The 21,886-nt window shown below is 52.5% G+C and overlaps 6 protein-coding genes across 6 annotated transcripts; 4 read left to right on the top strand and 2 right to left on the bottom strand.

Moving 5' to 3' along the window:
- Positions 1-9: 9 nt before the first annotated feature.
- On the top strand, positions 10-788 carry MYCFIDRAFT_202647 (uncharacterized protein; the record flags this gene model as incomplete). Its single annotated transcript, XM_007925749.1, has 1 exon — positions 10-788. A coding segment is annotated over one exon (612 nt), but the record flags the coding sequence as incomplete, so codon positions are not given.
- A 1,050-nt stretch (positions 789-1,838) lies between these two features.
- On the top strand, positions 1,839-2,348 carry MYCFIDRAFT_182071 (uncharacterized protein; the record flags this gene model as incomplete). The annotated part of the gene is made up of 1 exon (XM_007925748.1): positions 1,839-2,348. The coding sequence occupies one exon, from the start codon at positions 1,839-1,841 to the stop codon at positions 2,346-2,348; it is 510 nt and encodes a 169-aa protein (XP_007923939.1).
- Positions 2,349-2,520: 172 nt separating this feature from the next.
- Positions 2,521-6,352, bottom strand: MYCFIDRAFT_214377 (uncharacterized protein). The gene has a single exon (XM_007925747.1). The coding sequence runs from the start codon at positions 5,824-5,826 to the stop codon at positions 2,929-2,931; it is 2,898 nt and encodes a 965-aa protein (XP_007923938.1). The 5' UTR covers positions 5,827-6,352; the 3' UTR covers positions 2,521-2,928.
- Positions 6,353-9,007: 2,655 nt separating this feature from the next.
- MYCFIDRAFT_131509 (uncharacterized protein) lies at positions 9,008-9,661 on the bottom strand (the record flags this gene model as incomplete). The annotated part of the gene is made up of 1 exon (XM_007925746.1): positions 9,008-9,661. A coding segment is annotated over one exon (654 nt), but the record flags the coding sequence as incomplete, so codon positions are not given.
- Positions 9,662-10,323: 662 nt separating this feature from the next.
- On the top strand, positions 10,324-17,536 carry MYCFIDRAFT_202645 (uncharacterized protein; the record flags this gene model as incomplete). Its single annotated transcript, XM_007925745.1, has 3 exons — positions 10,324-10,393; positions 10,861-10,966; positions 15,528-17,536. 3 exons carry the CDS (start codon positions 10,324-10,326, stop codon positions 16,963-16,965), a joined length of 1,614 nt encoding a protein of 537 aa, XP_007923936.1. The 3' UTR covers positions 16,966-17,536.
- A 2,123-nt stretch (positions 17,537-19,659) lies between these two features.
- On the top strand, positions 19,660-21,846 carry MYCFIDRAFT_30412 (uncharacterized protein; the record flags this gene model as incomplete). The annotated part of the gene is made up of 2 exons (XM_007924187.1): positions 19,660-20,489; positions 20,541-21,846. The coding sequence occupies 2 exons, from the start codon at positions 19,660-19,662 to the stop codon at positions 21,844-21,846; spliced, it is 2,136 nt and encodes a 711-aa protein (XP_007922378.1).
- Positions 21,847-21,886: the final 40 nt, after the last annotated feature.

Raw genomic sequence — 21,886 nt, 5'->3', positions numbered from 1 at the left:
AAAACACTTCCCTACGAATTCACTCCACTATCCTCGATTGCACCAGCTCAAACGAACCCTGATCCCCAAGATCCAACCTCCCCACACCCTCACCAAATCTCAAGAAAAAATCTCAGCGCAAACCATGCCATCCTCCTCATCAGTGGAAATCCACCCTTTCAAGCCCCACATCGACATCCGCGAAGTCGAACGCCTGCACACAAAACTCCGAGACGTACGAATCCCACAATCCGACATCCTCCCAAACTCCGGCTCCGACTACGGCATAACCACAAAATTCGCAAAACGTCTCTACGACCACTGGCTCCAAAAATTCTCCTGGTCCGCAGCCGAAGCAAAAAATCGCACAATTCCATCACTGGACCACGGAAATTGAAACGTTGGAGATTACATTTTATCGATCAGAAATGTAAGCTTCCTACGACAGCGAAGAATGAGGGATCGATACCGATATTGTTGATACATGGATGGCCGGGTTCGTTTTATGAATTTCGTGACGTGATCAAACCGCTCAATGGAGCTGGGTTTGATTGTGTGGTACCTTCACTACCAGGTTTCTGCTGGAGTTCTGCGCCGAAATGTAAAAAATTGGAGTGTGAAAGATACGGCGAGGATTTTTGATGTTTTGATGCAGAGGTTAGGGTATTCGAAGTATTGCGTTCAAGCGGGAGATTGGGGGGCTATGGTGGCGAGGGAATTAGGAGCGCAGTATTTTGAGAGGTGTAGGGTTATGCATTTGAATTGGTGTCCGGGAGCTTTGTCACCGGAAGAAGAGGAAAGGACGGAATTGACGGAAAGGGAGAAGAGAGTGAAGGCGAAAGGAGAGAATTGGAGGACGGAACATGTGGGTTATGCTGTGTTGATGAGAACTCGACCGCAGAGTTTGGGTTGGATGTTGGAAGATAATCCTGTGGGTTTGATGACATTTATTGGAGAAAAAGTAAGTGAGACATACCTCACCCCATCCCATCCTCCTCAAACTAACACCATGTCTCCAGTACGAAGAAGCCTCCTCCTCCAACACCCACTTCTCCCCGCACTGGCTCAACCACATCCTCACCACCGTCTCTCTCTACTTCCACACGCGCTGCATCAGCACAAGCGCATTAATCTACTACTCCAACCCCCGCCACGACCAATTCGCCTCATACTGCATCCAAAAAGAAAATTTCATTCGTTGTCCTTTTGGATATACGAGTATGGGATATGATACGGCCCCGAATTTTCGGCGTGCGGTGGAGAAAACGGGGAATTTGGTTTGGTATAGGGAACGTGATGAGGTGGGACATTTTGCGTGTTTAGAGGATCCGAGAGGGATCGTGGAGGATGTTGGGGAGGTGGTTGGGAGGTGGTGGGATTGATGATGGTATTGTACTGTGCTAAGAAGAGGGGGGGGGGGGGGTGTAGGTGTTAGTTCTCTACATACTGGAAATCTCTCAGCACAGCATTGACTCCACCAATGGCGAGGAAGTGCATTGCCAATAGCGCGTGACTAAGGTAGGAAAACTAGAAATCCACGCAAATGTAAACCTCCTCCCACTGCCACAAATAATGCCGATTACTGACAGTCACAATCACTTGAGCTATTCTACATATTTGCAGCCAGGACTGAACCGGATGGCTGACGGCGCCTGTGTAACCCCGGCGATGTGGCGAGACTCGTATTCTCAGCTCGTGCTACCACCAACCCACAATTCCGCTTGGCATTGATGAAAGAAGTCATAGTAGCAGAAAAGGCGGTAGCGATCGAATAGTGGCAAGCATGCTCATGGCTATAAAACACAACACAACCATTCCAGCATCAACCACCCACACCTCCAACCACAACTCCAAAACAGATGTTCTCCTCCTCCTCCTCCTCCTCCTCAAAACTCCTCGCCCTCCTCCTCGCCCCCTCCACCACAGCAGCAGCCCTCTACTTCCACCTCTCCCCCTTCCACACCACCACCACCCCCACAACCCACGCCTTAAACTTCACCATCTCCAACCCAAACGCAGTCTACGAACAAGGCGGCTCCGCATCCCGGCACTGCAACCTCACCTGGTCCACCACCCCACCCACCTGCCTCACCGAATGCAGCGATTCCGGCTACCCCTACTTCTTCCGAATCCGTCCAGATTCCTACAAACATGCCGGGGAGTTTGAGTTGGAAGTGTTGGAGTATTATGTTTATAAGAATTCGGTGATCAATAATGCGACGATCAGTTTGAGGGAGGGGGAGGAGGGGTATGGGTGTGTGAGAGGGGGGGAGGGGAGTGTGGTTTGTGGGTTTGAGGAGGGGGAAGGGGTTGATGTGTCGTTTAAGGAGAGGTTTGGGGTGGGGTATCCGGAGGATGTTTGTGAGTAGGAGATAGGTTATTGGAGAGGGGAGGGTAAGGGTTGGAGGGTTGGAGATTGAGGAGGAGGGAGGAGAGGGTTGGTTGGAGATTGTATGAAGGGTCGGTCGGTATGATGATGATACAGCAGCGAAGTAAAGCAAGTGGGCGAAAATAGAGAAAAGTACGAGAAGGGCCCACATTCGGAACTGTTTCCATTCATTCATTTCATCTCTGCTCGACCCCATCTGATGGACTCACACCTTCCCTCCTCTCGCACTCATACTAGCTTCAGCTCGCCCTGCGTGAAGCTCCATGTACTCTTCAGTGTATCATTCAATACATTATCCTGACCGTAACGTGCGTTGCAACATGAGCTGTACACACACAACACTCCCAAATCTTCCAAGCCGCACCAGCATTAAAACGCCTCCACCTATGCCATCTCCCTCTTTTACTGGTGCCAAAACGCTAATAATGTACACACAAATGCCGTATCTTGCTGGTCGAATTGACGCTCGAACGCAGACCACTCGAAGTGAAAAATGAGATGCTTTACAACATCTTGGTAAAAGATCAGGCCGCAGAAGATGATGCTGCGTGCTAGTCGTTTCAGCTGCTACTGTCGTTGTTTCCGGTCCCGCCGACTGTCGTCCCGTTCCCGACGCTGATGGTGTAGGAGGTCAAATCTGCAGTGAAGCCATTCCCTAGCGTGACGTTATCAGCCCTGGTGCTGACGCTCGAGGAGGTGCTTCCAGTCCGAAGAAATGCTTGTAGATTTTCTTGCGCATCCGCGGCAATAGTAAGTTCCTGCGAAGACTGAAAGATATACAATACCGCCACTCTCGCGAAATCGAGCGTCTTGCTATCAGTGCTGCTTGTAGAGGTCGCTGTAGCGGTCGCTGTGGGTGTTCCCGAAGCATACACAATACCATGGCTCGTCGCGGCAGCGCTGCTGCTCGGCGAGTCGCCGTCTTGCCTCCGATTGATGGCTCTCAGGGAAGCAGAGCCCGGCAGTGTGTCAAGGAATGCTCGCTTCTGACTCTTGCTGTTGAATGTGACGAGGTTGTTTTGGAGACTGCAATCCATGTCTGAGCTTGAGAAGAGTCCGAGCAATTCCTGCGCGTCGAGTGGTATGCTGAAGTTGGACTCGGCTCCGCTGATTAATCTTGGTATAGCGTCGCCGACTGTCGCATTGTCCGATGATCCGACCGACGTGCGTGTACAACCAGCATCTGAGAACACCGAGCAGGTGAGACCAGTATACCCATTGATACAGAGACACTCACAGTACCCGCTACTGCTGAGAATATTAGTCCCACCATTATTACAAGTCAATTTCTGTTCGCAAGCTCCAACCTTTGTCGATGTGTTGTCGTTCTGTTTGGGAATGACGATCAACACGACGGGGACGATGACGGCTGCGGCGACAAGCAGGAAGAGGAGTACCATCAGTACCCAAAACGCCCAGACCGGCATGCCGCAGCATTTTCTCCTCCGCTTTACTCCACCAGCGTCACTATCGCTGGGAAGTTGAGAGTGACGAAAGCGTGAGCTCCAACGACCGTTTCGCGATTCAGGTGGTGTGGCGAGGGCAGGTGGCGGGAAGGCAAGGACGTCAGACATACTTCCAGACCGCCTCTTCTCGCCGTCTGCTGCACCATCCAGCCAGTTCATACCCAGCCGACTTGCGGTCTTGCCGCGATCCAAGTTTGAGGCGAGTTTCGTCGCTCTACGGATGAGGTCCGGTAAGCTGGTCAGCGAGCCGCGTGCTTCAGCATCTCGCACCGCGTCCACATTAATGCGCGGTGGTCGACGCTTGCCAGCACGATCTGCTGAGAGTCCGCCCATGGGCTGCTTAAGCTCTTGGGCTTCCTGTGCACTGAGCGCGCCTCCTTTCTCAAGACTGCCAATGATTGACTCCACACGAGGATCGACAGCTGGCGCAAGAGGCGAACGTGGCTGTGAGCGTACGGGATGAAGCTGATTTGCAAGCTCGGCACCAAGAAGATCTTTCGATCGCTTCCTGCGCAGCTCGTTACCCTCAGACTCAGAAGAGTCAGAAGCATCGATAAGTCCCGTGCCAGATCGCAAGACTTCTTCTGGAGTCTGCTTTCCGGAGGTCGGTTTTGACTCGGGCTGCTGCATGTAGCCTGCCGCAGTGGAGACAGCTACCGCGGGAGCAGCGATCTGGTTATCCTTCTGAATTGGTTCGGTGGCAGCACCTGGCCGCGTCTGTCCCTCAAGTCTCTCCTGGGCTAGAGCTCTTGATCGTTCTGTCCTTTCGGGAGTGCTTACTGTTTCTGGTACTGTTGGTTGCTGGCTCGGAAGACTCGCGATGCCACTCTTAGGGTCACCGGCTATACTTCCGCTGCTTTTGCGAACTCTGTCGCTACTCGTTACCGTAGTCAAAGTTGGTTTGCTCTTCTTGCCAAGACTGGCTTGCCGAACGACTGTTACTTCGGGACTCGAATTTTCTCGATACTGTTGATGTGGGTCTGGTGTTCGGATCTCTCCTCGAGCGATGGCCGGTTCTGTCGGCGAATCGTCAAAGTCTTCGTCTTCGTCGGATTCTGATAGCAAATCTGGGCGCTGTAGTGGCTGATGACCTGCTTCTCGGCCGCGCTCAAGATGAAGCTGGGAGATTCCAATGGGAATCGCATTGCTGCTGGCGAACGATGTCTTGCTGTCGTGAGCTCCCGTGTGCACGCTGCCAGTTCGTAAACTGCTTCCTCGCATGCTGTCTGTCTCCTCTGCGATTGGCATCACGGGAGCTACTTGAGGGTAGTAAGATGAAGGACCTCGTCGTGCAGACGGCGGCGGCCCAAGCGGTGGTCTTTGATTTGCGCGCCCATATACAGCCTGCTGGGGCGCTTGCGGTGCTGCGTATGTGGGGATGGACGAAGGCGTCTGCGACTGAGGCAGTGGTCTGCTCGGAGGTGGGAAATTTGGTGGAGGTGCGGCATAGCTGTAGCCTTCGCCATTCCATTGACCAGTCCCATGATGCGATGCCGGCGGAGGTGCTGGTTGGCGATACTGTCGAGCTGGTGAAGCTACATAATGACTTCGTGGCTGGTCTAGGATGGCTTGCGGATAGTGGGGCCGCTGAGGTTGCTCATCGGGTCTCTGAGGTCTTTGCGGCGGCCGTCTCGGGCTTCCGCGCGCAGGCGAAGAAGATGCATGAGGTTGAGCAGGAAGCGGCCATTGGTCGTTGCGAGTATCAACCTCTTGGTAGTCGTAAGCAGACCCGTCGTACATATTCTGAGAGATCTCCCATGCGTTGCTGTTCGAGTTGAGATAATTTTGCTGAAGCTGAGGTTCGTGAGGCCTTCGTGGACTACGAGCGTTATGAGCAGCCGGATAGTTGGGGTGGGTCATGGATGGCTGCTGGCGCATGCGATCGTGCGGACGAGGTATGCGACTCTGCTGCAGCGGGGGGTGGTCAGAGGCAGAGGCGTAATAGTCGGGTATGCCACCGCCATGGCCAAGGTCGTAGTAAGGTCGACTCATGTTACGAGCAAGGCAACGGAGGCGTGCGGGGATTCGAGCAGGTGCGGCGTAAGGGTCGTTGCAGCTGGCGCGGCGCGGCGCATGCAGGCGCGGATGGTGTTTTCGTATGGTTGGCGTGGCGAACGTGCGATGCGGGTTTGGTGGTGCACGCTTCCGTCAAGGACGTGTGGCCGCCAGTTGATTAGCAGAAAGTCGGTGCACTGCGGTGATGCAGCTGCGGGCAAGCTGCAGCGTCGTTCTCGAGCTCTGCTCTGCCGATGCTTGTGCAGTGCTGCCGCTGCAAAGGCCCCGCGCGTGTTTCTGTGATGCCGTGTTCCTGCACAGCAATGCGGCCTTGGCCACAGCCTTCTCCAGTCCAGTCCAGTCCAGTCCAGTCCAGCAATTGGCGAAGTCGTCGGTTCCTGGATTTTGGTGGCAGTGCTGCGTACGTGGCGCGGTTTGGGTGGTGCAAACGGAACGAGTGAGCGTGGTCCAATGCTGAATGAGTGGCTGTCGTGTGGTCCGACGTCGAGTTCACAAACACGAGCTGCTGCGATGACCGCGGACCATGCCGTGCCGCTCGCCGTTCGTGGGTGAAGGGCAGTGGTCAGTGGTGATGGCGAGGAACAATGATTAGTACGGCGCGTGGCTCGCCTTCCCGCGCGGATTGGCAGCGTTGGAGCAGCACGCAGCAGTCGGGAGGGTCAGTGTCCCTCTTCTTGAGCTCGCCGTCGGTCGAGAAGCTGGTGTGATATGCAATCGACAACCCTGCGAAAAAGAAGCAGATTGGCTTTTCGTTTCACTGACACGCACGCACCCTGGTCGAACTCAACTCGCCCCACCGAGTCCGAGAAGCAGGACGAGGCTATCACTCTACGCGTCTCCAGTCGTCCACGCGCTCATCTCGCCTCGTCTCATGTATGCCACAGTACAATTCAATAATTCCTTCAGTGCCGAACTGACCGAAGCCTCTGGTCGTCCACACGCTCCTGAAGGATTGCTGCTTGTCCCTTCTTGTCCCTTTCCCGCTCCCTTCCCTGTGGCGCTGTCGCCGCGCAGTCAGTCGTCGACGCCGAGTCGCAGCACGCCCGGGATGCCTTGGATATGAGTCGAGTCGAAGCCGGCAGAAGCGTGCGCCGGCAGCACAGGGCACTGTGATCCGAACCACTTCTGGACACGCGCAGTCCGCTAATCACGCTGTTTGTTCCACGTCTCACAGCAATACAGCACCCAATTTCGCAATGAACGTCCTCCGATCCGGGAGACAGAAAGTCTCCGCCTACTGGGAGACGCGCCCGTCACATCATCACACATTGCATTGCACCTGCTTTTGTTGATTCACGCAAACATCCTGAGACGCGCTGGAACGCGCTGCGCCGCACGATCGATCGTGTCACGCCATCTGGCATTCTGCTGCTGCTGAGCCCTTCTGCTGGAGCACCGCACCAGCAAATCAATTTCATTTCGCCCGCATTCCGTCGCATACCCAATTTGCGCATCACCACACGCTCAACCTCTCGGCTCTAACGCCACGTTGTTGCGGCCACGAGGCTGCGTAACAGGGGTTGAAACGCTGTGACGACGAACTTGAAAAATATCCAACTGTAATGGCAGGGCAGGGCAGGGCAGGGCAGGGCAGGGCAGGGCAGGGCAGGGCAGGGCAGGGTCAAGGTATATCTCAAACTTTCCCGAGCCTTGGGAGTGCGACCACAGTCTTGCGCAACACGCAGTCGACAATGTCTGGCTAAGAGGACATGTCGACACGACGTCAAGTGCCTCGTTCCACTACTGTATATTCTACAATGCTGTGCTGAGGGGACACTGATGCTGTGCTACACCATTGTGCAAGTCCGACTTCTCGACCTCATCGAAGAATGAAGTTCTTGGCTTCCTCTTCAAATCGGCCTTCCGCTTTCAGCTTTCTGACGTATTGACCGCGCATGACAGTATAGCAGTAACAGGAGCCCACGATGAGGTACTCGTCGCCCACCCGCCGCAATGCAAATGGTACGCTGGCTCCGAACAGTACTGCAACAATATCACCAGGCCGTGCATCGTTGGAAGCCATGCCAATGCGACCAGTATCTGTCACAAAGAACCGATGGTCCTGGCCACATTCGAAGAAAGCCGTCTGCCAATGTGCTCTGCTACCCGTGTCATACGAGACAGGTTGAGCATTCTGCCAGGACACATGCATGAAGCTTGCGTAAATTTCAACCTCTTCCTCGCTATGCTTTCGACTCGGCGCAAATTCTTCCATGTCGCCACGACACATATCATAGATGTCTTGATCGATTCCGGATTCCTTCAGCTTTGATTTCCACTTCTCAGCCTCCGCTGCGTGCGTGGCGTTGGATCGATCGAAAGGTTCCTTGACTATGCCAAGCTTCGACAGCACTACAGCATCAAGCACGTCGAATTGCTCTCTCTTGACATCATCTCTGAGCATGTTGAAGAGGTAATAATCAATAAACGCCCAACCATATTCTCTTCTAATCAGATCTTCGTACTCCTGCCCTTCTTCGCCTTCAAGCGGTGAGTCTGCCTCGTTGCAAAGCAGCGTCCAAATCATCTGCAGCGCAAGTGGTTCATCGTCAAGATCAGGATCCCCATACGACCTTGTCAACTCCCAAGCCTCATCAAACATCAACACTTCGTTGCGCTCCTTCGCCTTATGCCAGTCACGGCGAGCCTGGTGCTGGATCTTCCCAACCTCGATCCCACGGACACGCAACCTGTCACCATCATCTAAATCAACGCAAGCCTCCATAGGAATACCATCACATGGCAAAAGACCACCAGACACCACGCCGCCAATGTACGAATACCTAATATCGCCCCACCTCGGCACCCATGATGGCCAGCGCTCACCATGCAGAATTGGATGTGATAAGGTGAGAGTCGCATTCTGCAAGACGTCCAAGGTTCGATCGGTCTTGAACATGATGTGTTCAGTGGCTTTTTTGTACACATCGACCGTCTCCATCTCATAATTCGCATCGAAGCCAGCTCTTTCCTCATCCGATACCAGGTTCATCACAGCAAAAATTTTATCACGAGGATCAGTGGACTGCCGGTACGAAAGCAGACCCACCCTCCATTTCATTTTCATATCCTCCTCATCTCCCGAATGCCACATCTCGTGCACAAGCGTGCAATCTTCTGCGCTGATAAACTCTTCTCCGATATCCGAGGACGTACCCCAAGCAGCAGCCCGCGCAATGTGCATCCACGGAATTTCGCAGTCTCCCCAGAACGCTGTCGCTTCAGTCGCTAGCATGACTTCCTGTAGCATCCACACTCTCCTAAAATACCGTAAGCTCATCAAAGTCCTGAACGCCACCCACTTCTTCGAATCAGGCGATGGCAACCTCTCATGCTCCATCGTCCGAACGTCATCACCATGTGCTTTCGCTCCTGTTTCCCACCTGTCTTGCACATCCTCAATAAACTCCTTTGCATAACTCGCAAGTGCCCCCGCGTCATCGCCAAGATACATCAAAACACGGTCCGCGCCACTGAAGATCCGGTGCATTATGCCGACTTGTTTAGAGCGTTCAGCCACATCCGTCTGATTGATGCAGATTTGATCCATCCACAGTGCCCTCGGCTCAGTGGCATGGCGAAGACGTCGTAGAGCTTGAGCACCACTTTCTGTGATTACGAGGTGTTTTGCGAAACCTTCGATGGCAATTTCACTCCGGTCCAAGGCTGAACCCCAGAGGTAGCTGACTGCTTCGAACTGTGGCTTCTCGCTCAGATCGACATGGACGAGCTTGCAGTTTAGAGGATCTGCCCCGGTACCTGGGTACAGGTAAAGCACTCGAATCGCGTTCTCGGGTAGAGGTTGATACATTGCTACCGAGCCAAGAAAGGAAATATCTCGAGACGTGAGGTGCAAGGCAGTCACGATCGGGTCGGTGATACGTTGATCCACCATGCACTTTCCTGCAGGAGCGCTGCACCAGATGCTCTTGCCTTGACGACATACTTGACTTGACTGAGAGAAGTCTCTCGACATGACTTTCCAACATGCATGTGCCCAAACACGAAACCCAGACACAAGCACCCTAACTACTTACAAGCATAACATTCAGTATAGCGACAATAGGTAGCTATGGATGTAGACATGCTTTCATCACAGACGAAAGAGAACAGCTCGCCAGGTACTATGGAATCAAGACCAGGATAATGTTAATGTCAAGCCTTTCACTGACACTCCACGCAGTACATTATCCAGAACTTCCCATCCCATCGCCGCATCCTCCCACATGTTCTCCAACATGTCATACACCATCGAACGTCAGTCGCAAGCGAACTCCCCGACTAGCTGGCCTGACGGATACTCCTGCTCGGCCTTCATACGCACAGCAGATGTTGAAGCATTGGTCGACGAGCACTCCTGGGAAGAGCCAAAGAAGCAAGAGTCCACAGGAAACGTCGGATGCTGTCGACAGCGGCATCTCCTCTCCTGACTCGCATGAAGACCCTTTGAACGATTTTGAGCGGGCCGTCGCAATGCAAATTCCCGATTCACCCAAGTCGAAACAGCGGAGGAAGACTTTGTTCATCCCGGGTCCGCATTGTCGTGAGTATGGTAGTGATGACACTTCTGAGGCTTGGACTGGCGATGAAATTTTCCTTGGGAAGAGGGAAGGCCCGAGAATTGCGAAAGTTTCCAGGTCGTCTGAACGATGCAAGCGTAACGGCCACGCAAGTCCTTTGAGGAATTGTCTGGCCAACAGTCCACCAGAGGAAGTGCCCTAGAAGGGCAGTGACGACTCTGCGCGTGTCAACTTCAAGAACGAAGCAGACGAAATGAACGAGGAGGCGTTCTTTACCGCGCGTCAAGACATCCCAGGTGGTATCGATGACCGTGAAGACTCTGAGAAGAGTCCTTCAGCACGGGACTCGAGTGTCTCGAGCCCAAGAGAGGAGGTTAAAGGCAGCAGATTTTTCGACATGCGTCGTGCTCCTCTCTATCCCAAGTTACCTGAATCCGCAAACAGCACCGATCTCGATCTATCACCAGCTCCCACCACAACATCTAAACAGATGCGCGTCTTCCAAGAGAATCTCCAAAAATGGAACAAGGCCCAGCTGGCGAGACCACGAATGTCTCGATTCTACCATCCCGCGGCAGTAACGCGCGGCACGTGTCGTAAGTGCGAGGCTTGTTTCTTGCGTGCAGAATAGAGAGCTCGAGGGCTGATACTGCCTGGAAGGTCCCAATGTTCGATCGCAGTCTAAAGTGGTTATCAAGTCTGCGAAGGAATTTCCCTTCCAACCAACGCTTCTGTACAGCACATGCCGTAAGTCTTCGATACTTGCGTGAGGTATAGTGCTGAAGTATACTGTCTAGATCTGCAGACCAAGACGCAAACCGAGGTGACTGTCGAATTGGAGCATACATCGAGCGATGCAGATGATGAGGATGAGAGCCAGGTCGAGGAGGCGGGAGACAGTTCAGTGTGATGAAGACGATATCTCGCACCCCCTTCAGTTTGGATAGGACACGACCAGGCTGTATGAAATTCTGCAACTTTCGCTAGCATCGAATAATTCTTCAGGCTTCGCTCTTCGTTCTTGTCTCAAAACTGCTTCTGAACTTCAGAGTCGCTGTATCGTCTTGATCGCATTTCTCTCTGGCTGGCAGGAATCTTGCCAAGCTCCGTCGCCTCACTGCTGACTTGAACAACCGTCTCAGTCTTGACTGTAAACAATTCCTTACGACTCTCATCCCTCTGATATCGAATCACGTTAAGCTGCGACATCTTGATTCGAATCATGCATAGTAGCATCAATCGTCGTACTGGTCCCAAATTCGTATTCTGGCTGGTAGTGCGTGAATGAATGTGTGTAGAGGTCGTGTATTCTTATAAGGTAGTAGAGATCTCTTCTTGATGGAATGGAGAAGTATGCTAGAAATTTATCGCTCTATGTAATTATACGAGACTGGAAGGCAAAGGCTGGTTAATTTTTTTTGGAGTCGGGGCAGTGTGTATATAACGGAGTCTAGATGATTGGGTACACGATGAGGATTGAGCTCGGACCTCACTTCACTCACGACCACTTTCACATGCAATATGAGCAGTAAATCCGGAATGGCTTGTGACGTCTCGCACAAAATCACGCGTGCGCGCATCTTGTGGCTGAGCGAGTGCCATTTCAACACATCACATACCCGCCCGCCTTGACTTCCACACAACTCGCATTATCATGGCAGGCACAGAAGAGATGACGGACTGGCTCGTAAAGCTGAAAGTCAAGCGCTACAGCGACCAAGAGTGTCGCGCCGCCATCAATGGAGAAGCAATTCCGACCGCCCTCGGCCTACCTCTCTGCTGATCTCATCTGCAGTCCATCGCTTCAAACTTCTGATCACAGCATCGAGACTGGGACATGATTTGCGACGCGCATTTTTACTGTTTACGACATCATCGAGAACCCAGAGGATGATCCATTTGCGATCATTGGCGGTCTTCTGGGTGCCATTGGGAGAGAAGAGCTCATGGCTGCACGTCTCGCTAAGATTTCATGGTCTTATTATCTGTCGCTCAGGAGCATTTATTTCTCCAACGCGAGCGGCATGAAAATAGCACGCGGGCTCGTTTGTCGTCCAGAGACAAAGAATGATTGTCGAGACTAGATATGGAAGATTATACTGTAGCGGCGATCCCGATCGAAGGAGAAAATGTTTTCCTTTCGGTGTTGTTTGCGGATCGACGTTGGTAGGCGTTCCCGGCACGGGTCGATTGTGCGGCTCTCCTTTTTCTTCCATTAGAATACGTTTGCAGACATCTTCTTCTCAGCTTCATCTGAACGATTCTGTCTTATCAGTCAACAAGCATCCTCGAAATGCGAGACCTGTTCCTGGACCATGAGGAACGGAAAGAGCTGTGAAGAGTAAGGTGCAAGACGTTCGGTACAGAAGGGTGGAGAAGGCCGGAGGTTGGTCCGGGAAAGCCCAAGATGCTAGAAATCTTCCAATACATTTTTTTCTCGCCGTTCGGATTATAAGAGGTGCTCGGAATTGATAGGGACTATACAACTGGACATGGAAATTCTCTGAGCCTCTTTTGAGCTCTCGAGAGTGGAATCTTCACGCTCGAGATGCTCCGGAATCGATCCATGTCTTCAATCAAGCTTACATGTTAGAACAGCAAATCCAAGCTGACCAATCAAGCGTGTCGCTTGCCCTCGGTCGTGAGTTAAACCGTTTGGTTCAGTCTGCGTCTCATAGGTTCTAACGTCGTACAGAAATGGTCTAGTGGTATGAGTGAGTAGACATCATGCTTCCTGGTTGCGATTGTGGCCTTGCGTCCTGACAATCGGCAGTTCTCGCTTAGGGTTCACCCTAAGAACGAATTGCGAGAGGTGTACGTCCAACTGGTCCAGCGAATTTCTACCACATGCTGACTTTCATGTAGCCCGTGTTCAATCCACGGTTTGACCCACTTCTTTTTTGGCGTGGTAGGCCTAGTATAATCGTGGTATAAGTGTAGAAATGGACTGAGAATCCCAATTTTTGGCGGAAAGAGCGCCAAACAAGTGGGTTCGCAACACAACACAGCTCAGAGCTGTAGAGATGATAGTCGTCAACATATAGTTTGGTCGACGTGGCATAGTTAACGCTGTCTTCATAATGCAACATCGAATGTCATCCACACAGTCAATTCTTCTTACCAGTAACAGAAGTGTATACCGCGTTTACTACTATTCAGTCCCTCCTGGCCTCAAAGTAGAAGCTCCTCGGTACCTATAATGTTTCGAGATATGTCGAAATCCAAGTCTTCCTGCTGAGCGTGTACAGAAGCGGTTTGAGAGAGTGATCAACTGTGACAGTACATCCCAGATTCCTCATTCCCAATGAACTTCGACGCATTCCTGTTGTAGATGCTCAAGACCTCGATACGGATCATTGGTATATGTCCAACCGACGGGCGTGTGCGACCATGGCAAGTCCGATGAAAAGCTTGGCGTTGGCCTGAGGCGCAACTTTTTCTCCCCTTTGCTCACTCGAAATCAAAAGCAATTGAACGGTGGGCGTTCCGCGACAATGACGCACTCGGCAGCGGACTTTCAATAGTCAACGTCCTGCACTATTTTGAGCCAGGGCGAATGCGAGGAACGTGAGGATCAGCACTACTAAGCGATGAATTTGAGAAGTAGTTCCAGACCTACCGCACGGCAGCTCGGTCAGCTCAGGCTTGCGACGCACGAAGGAACAAGGAGAAGAGGAGGGAGATGGAAGACCTCCTCACTTGATACTCAGTCAGAGGCGTCGAAGGGACAACAAGCGAGATAATTTAGGGATGACAGGAGTGCTTGCTTGACTCATCAAGAGGAGCACGTCGAACTCTGTGCACGCCAAAGGCCATGCCAATTTCTATGCCGCAAGCCTGTTCGGTAGCATATTCTCACGACCGCACTCCTTGCTCACGACCTCTTCTGCTGCTGTTGTACTTCGTCAACGGCGTGGCCGTGCTCGGTGGACAATGTGCCGGGTCGCGTACAGCATATGCAGCCGTGGAGTCGGTGCAGCGGAGATCAAGAGCCCATACATATTCTACGGTCATGCCGCTCGTGTCAGCGATTCTCCATAGCCGTAACCACGGCCGTCATCATCAGCACGATGGCGTTGTGAAGGACAGCAAGGCTTAGGCATAAATCCGCCGGCGCCAGTCTTGTGAAAAGGCAGCAGCAGCAACTTGGGATGCAGTCCGGCTCCACCGTTGTCCTCCCTGCCCCTAATCGGAGGAGATCTGCACAGCGGAAGATGAACGCACATCGTCAGCCTGTCAGATCGATGGATTCTGAGGCAGTGGTGCTCGAAATAGTCATGTCCGAGCCTGCTCCACAGTTATCCGATCACGCTAGCTTCGCTTGGCGATGTGCAAAGCCTAAAAATGAGCACGCTCAGCTAAACATGTGCGTGCATAGCCAGGGATTACGGATGCTTCACACGTTTCGGGCAACGGTTCTGGGCTACGTCGTCCAGCAGGATGGAGACGATCGCGTGTGCACGGCTGTCATACGCCGCAGCGTGGACTCTGACGCCGCGATACCGGAAGCAGAGTAGGGAGATGCGAGGGCCGCTGCCACATATACACGGCAGCACCTTGGCTGCGCTCAGAGGCGCCTTACGTCCCAACATTCCCTTTCCTGACCCGTCGACAGTTCGACACCATGTCACAAACTCCTAGAAGTACTGTAGGGACTGTGAAGTCTTGGAACAGTCGCTACAGTGGATGGACCGACGATTCATATGCCCTGCAGAATAGGGCCGTGGAGGAGATGGATCAGGCGAGATTACGACCTAATCGAGACACGCACGAGGAGTTTCCATGGCTATCACAGGAATTCGAACCCATACGATCAGTAGCAGATGCAAAGACCAATAGGCCGCCGCAATGGTTCAAGGAGGGTCAACAACATAATCGAAATCGATCAGTACGATCACAAAGGAGTGGCCCGCGAGAAAGTATTGTCGACTTGCATCTTATCGTCTCCGATCTCGATTATTATGCCGGAGCTGTACACGATTACCAGGCCGAGGAGGAGGCAGATTTTGAGGAGGAGATGGCAGAGGCGGGCTATGACGAGGAGCAGGGATGGCCACAGCAAGGCCAACAAGCGCCTGATTTTGGCCGAATACAGATCGTGCGAAATGCATCGAAGATGGGCAGAAACGGAACAGTGAAACGAAACGCATCCTCAAGGTCGAAAAAGGGCGAGAAGGATATCAATCTCGTAACTTGGGATGGCCCCGACGATCCAGACAACCCGAAGAATTGGACCAAGCAGGCGAGATGGATGGCAACACTCACAGTCTCGTTGTTCACATTCATCTCACCTGTATCCAGTTCCATGGTCGCTCCAGCGTTAACGCAAGTTTTGACAGACTTTGGACTGGACCCAAGCAAGTCGTCAGACAGAATGCAAGCAGAACTGGCCATGTCTGTGTTCATTCTCGGGTTTGCCATCGGACCTCTGGCTCTCGGCCCACTTTCTGAGCTTTTCGGTCGACGAATCGTCCTGCAGCTCAGCAATTTGTTCTACTTCGCGTTCAACCTCGCTTGTGGTTTCGCAAACAACACGGGCACACTCGTTGCGTTCCGCTTCCTGGCTGGTCTTGGAGGCAGTGCGCCACTCGGTATTGGTGGTGGCGTTCTTGCAGATATCTGGCTGCCCACGGAGCGTGGTAAGGCTATGGCTTTCTACTCGCTTGCGCCTCTACTCGGTCCGGCAATTGGTCCAATCGCTGGTGGTTTCATTGCTCAATACTCAACCTGGAGATGGGTCTTCTACTCCACGTCGATCGCAGCAGTATTTGTTCAGCTTCTTGGCTGGTTCTTCCTCAAGGAGACATACGCTGCCGCTGTCTTGAGCAAGAAGAAGAAGCAGCTCATCAAGATTACTGGGAACAAAGAGCTTCGCACTGAATTTGACAACCCATCTCGAAGTCTTGCAAACCACATTGGCGTTGCATTCAAGCGACCATTCATCCTGCTCTTCACGCAGCCAATCGTGCAAGTTCTGGCGCTCTACATCGGCTACGTCTACGGCGTGCTTTACCTGGTCTTGGCTTCATTCCCAGTGCTGTGGATGAGAGTCTACGGCGAAGGTCCAGCTATCGGTGGTCTCAACTATATTTCTCTCGGTCTCGGATTCTTCCTCGGAACTCAAGTCGCTGCCAGATTCGCAGACAGGATTTACAAGAAGCTGAAGGCGAAGAACAACGACCAAGGACGAAGTGAATTCCGTGTTCCTCTGATGTTCCCAGGTGCAGTCATGGTTCCTGTCGGACTCCTAATTTACGGCTGGTCTGCGCAATACAAGACCCACTGGATCGTGCCAAACATCGGTACAGCAATTTTCGCAGCAGGAAATCAACTGGTCTTCCAGAATTGTCAAACATACCTGGTCGACGCGTACACCCGTTACGCAGCCTCCGCGATTGCAGCAACTGCGGTCTTCCGATCCCTGGGAGGTTTCGCTTTCCCGCTCTTCGCAGATCAGATGTATCAAGCACTCGGCTACGGATGGGGAAATACCACGCTGGCATTTGTCGGAATTGCTATTGGCTTCCCAGCGCCTTTCATTCTCTGGTGGTACGGAGAAGCACTCCGCAAGAAGAGTACTTTCGCAGCCGGCTAGAGCTGATAACGAGCACTTGAGATGAAGTCACGATTTACTATGTCACGCATTGCTTGCAAAATTTCATGAGCGAAGGCGCTTTTGCTTTGGGAGGGATAGTGAGGGCAGAGGCATGAGAAGCTCTCTTATCATTTCGTATAATTTTTTTTTCTTCTTCAGCATTGCTCACTCACGAGTTTGAGCAGTTGTATAATGCCAGAGATACCAATGACCTGAATCAACCGAGTGCGATCAAACGAGCAAACAAGCACTGCCCACAACGGAGACATCACTCATCCTCGATCCTCAAGGCTGAGCACACCAAGGGCTGTCATCGGGGAATCCGTGCATGTAGGATCAGACGCCTTTCTCTTGAGTTTCGGCATCCTGCATGCCACCATTAGGCGGAGCCGCGATACCTCTGCACGGTGACATTGCGCAGCAGAAGGAGCAAAGCATATACCTATTTTGCCAGTATTATTGCTGACTGCTTGCGACCTGACGTATCGTAGAAGCATGAACGAATTCTGAAGTAAGCAGTAGATAAGCAGTATCGGATGATAGTTTGGAAAGAGAACATCTATGCAACCCCATCAATTCCTAAGTTTTGATTTTTGCGAGAGCGAGTTGATGAGCACAGAATATCTGGGCGAACTTGGCAGACTCCACTGTCGCGTACAACCTTTTCCAAGCCACCAACACCGACCAACCTCAAACCGGACCGATCGAGCTTACTTCTCTTCCTTGCTTGCCTGTTCCTTGCCAGATTTTGAGCGCGGACTTTGCGGAGCCTGTGTTTCGACTGCTGCTTGGACTTCGGTTGACGGGTTTGTAGGCGGTGCTTCAGCAGTGTTACGACGTTCACTTGTGTGTGTTGTCCTTGCGAGCGGTCCCTGGGCTGAGCTCCTGTTTGAGGACGCATTGACGTTGTTGACGGGTCTGTTCCTACGGCGGGAAGATAGAGCGGATCGTGGAGCAAGTGCGACATCCGCCTCCGCAAGCTGGACAGCCAGAGGTCGGGAACGTCTTCGCAGCCTGTTCATATCTATTGGGCTGATGTAACTTATGTCGTCCCTGTCGTCTGCCGGAACAACATCTTCTTCTATGCTTGCTTGTTAGCGTTTGTTTTGAGACAAGTCTGAGAGAACACACCATTGTCGCGTCCCCGTCGATTCTGAGTTTGAGCAGAATCTCTCCTCCCCATGTACGCTTGTCGTTGAGGTGTGCGGTTGGCGCGACTTGGATCCATTTTCTGCAAGCCATTAGCATGTGACAAGAGTGGACAGAAGCCTTATCTCGCACTGCCGTGGAAATTAATGTAGCGAAAGATTGCTCTCTGATAATAGCTTGGTATGAGTGTGTAGGACTGCTTTGCTTCGACGTTCGGAAAAGACCTGTTGATGTTGATTGAGGTAGCAGATGGGAGAATGCCTCATAACGGCGAGCAGTGAGTCTATTACAGCAAGTGCTTCTCAATTATTGCGCAGCAGCTAGTCATCCAACTGGCAACTGCCAGCCAGCCATGAAATGCAGGAACACAGGCTTGCGACATGTTCACTCTCAAACTGGTGAAGGATAGGTATGGCTCTTTCGACCTGGCAGAGCCAGGTGCATCGATTCTGTCACGATCTGTCGCCTTCGCCGAGGAGGTATGCCATATCCATAGTGAAGTCTGCTGGGTAAGTCGTTCGTTCATGGCAATGACAACGGGTAATCGTTCTCGCATGTGGCTGCTCATACCAGGCCTCCGGCCAGATCACCATCAGCAGAATCTACGACCGCCTGAAGTAGATTCATATCGCTGTTGAATGCTAGATTGGCAAGCCTTGTTGCCAGACGCCTTGAGTGAATGAGACAAATGGCGCCTTGCATGTGCCCGCCGGCCGTGTCCAATATCACCAGATACAGGTACCAGGCTACTAGCTCACATTGAGTGTGCGTGACGATGGTGTCACGCAGTCACGTAGCTGCTACGCATGCATGCATGAGCTCTTCCAACCCATGTCGGCGACCAATCCCCGCCGACGATCGACATCATCTGAACAACCACCCTCGAGCTCTCGCTGGTTTTATATGTATTTCGCCCCTGGGACTTCTTCGGGAGCTGCGAAGTGTCTTACATATTGTCGATGAAAGGGAGATGAAGAATCAATAGACCGGGGGTCATCTCACCAAGGGATCGCTGCGGAGTGGGTCCAGGTGGTTGACAAGGACACCTCGCAGCGTAGAACCTGTGCACAAACTCTCCACCACCGACAATACTGTCGCCATATATTATTGCTGTATACGTGCAGTGCACCAACACAGCCTGCTAGTGGTGTGCCGCCTTACTTGTCCTCCCCTCCCTCGATCACATGCAACATAATCCCTCTCATATGACGCCTAAGGGAAGGATTACGCCTGACAGGACGGTGGAGCATATTCTTCCCTCTCCTTGCATAGATATCGTTCCTGTCCTTCCGTCTCTCACTTCTTCAATACCACGATTGCCTTCGCGGACTCGACTGGCTCATAGACGATAGCATTTCAATACAGCGATAGCAACTGGCCGGACCCAGCATGGCTTCTACACAAGAGAAGGACGAGGCAGGTCCTCATCCGCATGAGCAGGCGGCGAATGGCCGCGCAAACAGACGCTTCGACTGGAAGCTTATGCTTGGTCGTCGAGAAGACAGCAGTGCCAATACGAAGAAGAGCCAGACGACATCCGACGAAATGCGTTTAGGGCCTGAGTACGAAAGAGGCAGCAAGAGCAAGCCAACAAGATGGAACATGGGCATGCTGAATCCAGATACTGAAGAAGTACCTGGCTCGGTCTTGCTGCTGAGCAAGGTCTCGCAGTTCAATGAGCCGCTTGGAATGCGCAATGCGCCCGCGAGAAACTCGACCTCATCATTTCCACAGTCTCCACGACCTCGAGCTCCCTCGCGTTCGAGCTCTTCTACGAGCATACGCAGATGGCGGCTTGGCCTTCGCCAACCAGAAAAGAAAACTACAGCGGACGGCAAGTTCGTTCTCGAACCGCAGCCTGACGATAGCGCCAACGATCCGCTGAACTGGAAAGTCTGGCGCAGAGACGCAGCGCTGCTGTCTCTTGGCTTCTATTGCATGGTCGGCGGAGGCATGACGCCGATTCTGGCTGCTGGATTTCACGATGTTGCGGAAGAGTACAACGTTTCTGTGCCACGGGTCGCCCTGACCACAGGACTATACATGATGGGACTTGGACTGGGAAGTGTAGTGCTCAGTCCTACGGCCATTCTATACGGCAAGCGACCTGTCTATCTGATCGCCGCCGTCTGCTTCATACTCTCCGGCGTCTGGTGTGCCTTGTCGCCTAACTTTGCCAGTCTCGTGTGCGCTCGCATCTTTCAAGGCTTTGCTGTTAGCAGCGTTGAATGCCTGCCTTCTGCTACAGTTGCCGAGATCTACTTCTTACACGAAAAGGCATACAGATTAGGTATATACACGCTTCTCCTGCTGGGAGGCAAGAATCTCGTCCCGCTGGTCAGCGCGGCGGTGATACAAAGCCTGGGATGGAGATGGTAAGCCATGCACTTCTACCACGAATGTGGACGCAACTGACATGATGGTAGGGTGTTCTGGGTGGTCGCCATGGTCGTGGGCTTTGGACTTTGTCTGCTCTTCTTTTTCGTCCCAGAGACCTTTTGGGATCGTTCGCCTATACCCCATAAGCAGCGTCAACGGCACAGCAACTTCAGCATGTCTCATGTCATCAGGACCTTGTCGCGTCCAGGAAGCCCAGCTGCGGAGCGCAAAACGCACAAGGAGGCTGCAAGTATACCAGCAGACAACCACGATCATCCAGAACCAAAGTCGGAGCGACATGCACACTTTACTACTGAAGCTTCAGAAGACGAGAAAGATGTGCAATCTGCGGATCAAACGCCTGCAGAGAAGCCAGACCGCGAGCAACTCAAGGTTGAAGCTGCGCCGCCATCGCCACAAACACCGAAGGCGCGGTCGTTCGATGAGCATAAGATATCTGGCGAGGATTACTTCAACAATCGACCGGTATCTCCAGGCCACTTGGAAGAGGCTCATCCTCAGCTGTCGCGAGTGCCCACCGATCTGAGCGATCATCACGACCCGCGGAACGCATACACCAAGCATTTCTCATCCCAACCAGCAAAGTCGTATATCGAACAGCTCCGCCCGTGGTCCGGACGCATGACTCGTGATAGATGGCTGAAGGTCGCAGTCCGCCCATTCATCCTCTACACTTATCCTTCCTTGTTATGGTCGGCTCTTGTGTACTCTTTGTCCATTGGCTGGCTCATCGTCCTTTCCGAATCGGTGACCACAATATACATCTCTCGCGACAGCTACAACTTCACGTCTTTACAGGCTGGACTGGTCTATATTTCGCCATTCGTGGGCGGAGTCCTGGGCACTGCAGTCGCTGGAAAAGTGAGCGACGTCATAGTGCGGTGGATGGCTCGACGGAACGGAGGCATCTACGAACCAGAGTTCAGACTTGTCATGGCCATACCAATTGCCATCTTCACCGTCATTGGGCTCATGGGCTTTGGTTGGAGCGCACAAGAACGCGACGCTTGGATCGTTCCCACCCTTTTCTTCGGCTTCATATCCTTTGGATGCTCTCTCGGATCGACAACCAGCATCACTTTTGCCGTGGACTCTTATCGTCAGTACGCTGGCGAAGCGCTCGTCACCTTGAATTTCAGCAAGAACATCTTGCACGGTCTCGTTTGGAGTCTGTTCTTCAACCATTGGCTTGAGTCCGATGGAAGTCGAGATGTCTTCATTGCGATCGGAGGAATTCAGTTGGCTTGCCTGCTAACCACTATACCTATGTATATCTATGGCAAGAGGGCGAGAATGTGGACTGTCAGGAAGAATTTCATGGAGAAATTTTAAGCGCATTATCGCATTTGCATTTTTGGATTGGAAGGAAGCT

Source organism: Pseudocercospora fijiensis, assembly GCF_000340215.1.
Source record: "Pseudocercospora fijiensis CIRAD86 unplaced genomic scaffold MYCFIscaffold_2, whole genome shotgun sequence".
NCBI classification, from domain to species: Eukaryota; Fungi; Ascomycota; class Dothideomycetes; order Mycosphaerellales; family Mycosphaerellaceae; genus Pseudocercospora; species Pseudocercospora fijiensis.
This window is presented reverse-complemented; position numbering and strand designations above follow the sequence as displayed.